The 2,019-nt window shown below is 46.9% G+C and overlaps 1 protein-coding gene across 1 annotated transcript in view; it reads right to left on the reverse strand.

The window, feature by feature from the left end:
- Positions 1–1,077, reverse strand: part of LOC108798525 (tubulin alpha-1A chain-like) — a 4,821-nt gene extending 3,744 nt beyond the window's left edge. Inside the window, exon 1 of the mRNA XM_018570289.1 lies at positions 962–1,077. Within this exon, the coding sequence (XP_018425791.1) occupies positions 962–964 (3 nt within the window). The 5' untranslated portion in view covers positions 965–1,077. The remainder of the gene's footprint in view (positions 1–961) is intronic.
- Between the last annotated feature and the right edge of the window lie 942 nt (positions 1,078–2,019).

Genomic DNA, 2,019 nt, shown 5'->3' on the forward strand with positions numbered 1-2,019 from the left:
ACAATACTGCTGGCTGGCAGTATACTTGGTGTTACAACACTCTGGTCCTTCTATAGGATCAGAGAAAACAATGAGCAATGTAGGTAGCTGGTGCTGATACCACACCCACTGCAACATTAAGGTCTTTGTGAATGGCTGTGTGTGGGTGTTTGTAGTACCTGGCATACCTTTCACCATTCAGCTTACCACCAGCCCCAGACAAGCCATCTTATTATAGACTATCCAGTCATGTTCTTCAGAAATGACACATTCACATTAAGAACAATGAACAGTCCATGGCTTTCACCTTCCACAGACTGATCATCTTGTGCTCCTTTTACAATATCTTCTGGCCTCATACTGGCAGATGGGAGGACAAGCAGACAAAACTTCAATTCACCAGACATGCTCTGTCTCAGATACCCATCACATAGCAAGCTCTCATAGGAGGATTCTATAGGGTGGATTTACTAAGGCTTACAGGTATGAGAATGATCCCTATTGTCCCTGAAAAAAGACAAGCTGTCACCAGCAGACTCCACATGCCATGGACATGGGAGGGTTAATAGGACAGGGCTGGAGCCAGGAAAATGTGAGTTGTGCTGTGCTGGAGCACAGGGCTGGATGTGGTCTCAGAGGACAGGGCGTGGTATACAGTGCTCCAGACATGCACTTACATAGACAGAAATGACATGAAGCAGTCTCCCAGCAATGTCACAACGACTAGGGGACAACAGGACATTTCCTAGGAGCTCATCACATCACAGATCTCCTACAGTACACCATGAAGAATAACAAGCATCCCCATGTAATGAGACATCAAAGGCCAGTGTGTGTGTGTTCAGCCTCTGCCATCATCTACTGCTCCATCTATTGTTATAAGGATGCTTCCTCAGCCACAAGCAGCCAGAGCAACAACAAAGCATCTTCCTTGTCATCACATCATCATCTTTGTCCCCCCCACCTGTGTGCCAGTCCTTACCATGTTTGCTGTGCTGCTGAGAAGAGGGCGAGAGGAAGGAGGAGAGGGATGCCTTCTTACAGTACGACTCTAAGGAGGTCGGTGTAAGAGAACCTGCAACACATGGTCCAACACAGATCGTTATATACAACCCCGTTGCCATGGAAACCGGGCTGGGGTTTTTCTCATTGGACCCGACGTTTCCGACTGCCTCTAGGCGCCGGGAGATCGGGGTTGCGATTGGCTGGACGGTCATAGGATGAGGTAATGATCCCCGCCCATCATTAGGAGTATGCATGCTTTTAGTGGGACAAAGAGTGGCTGGGACATCTCCTGGCAATCCATCATCCCATCCCGGAAAATGGGGACCATGGCATCACCATAGGAGACGGCCAAACAAAGAGAGAGAGAGAGCAGGCAGACATTGCATGTTACTGTACAGAGCACACAGGGGGATGCATGGCACTGGATGACCTATGGGCCGATCAGACAACAGTGTAAGAGGGGCAGGGACGGGTTAACTCCCACACCTTAAAACATTTCTCCCAATCCACTGGAACTGGTTCATCATCATCATATAACATATTACTAATACATATGTGTTTTATAGAAGGTATAGCTCAGACATTCACCTGTGATTCACATAGAGATTCCCAGCCATGCTTTCACCTATGGAACAGACATTCACACATGGATGTGTATTGTAGCTGCAGGGCAACAACATAGGACATTGCAGTACACTGGTTACATCACAAAGCTTAGCACAAGAACATCATCTTATTTACAGCCAAGTCACCTGTAAATCTCTTTGGACTCGGCTGTAAATAACTAATTTTTGAAAATAAGGATTTTATGCCGGTGTGTGAGCTTTGTGACGAGTCTATTGTGTCTGCCCGACCATCTCTATCACAGAATGGCCCCCACATTCACAGTATTAAATAGGAAACTGGTATTGGCCAGATTGGTTTTTTTCTGAAAGAAGGAACTTCTTCTCCTGCCATGTTATTTTTGTAATCTCTACTTATCTTGTGTGCTGTGTTCAGTGGTGTCCCTACACTTTGAGGTGGGGGGGGGGGGGG

The sequence above is a fragment of the Nanorana parkeri genome, unplaced genomic scaffold, assembly GCF_000935625.1.
Source record: "Nanorana parkeri isolate BGI_ZX_2015 unplaced genomic scaffold, ASM93562v1 scaffold1497, whole genome shotgun sequence".
NCBI classification, from domain to species: domain Eukaryota; kingdom Metazoa; phylum Chordata; class Amphibia; order Anura; family Dicroglossidae; genus Nanorana; species Nanorana parkeri.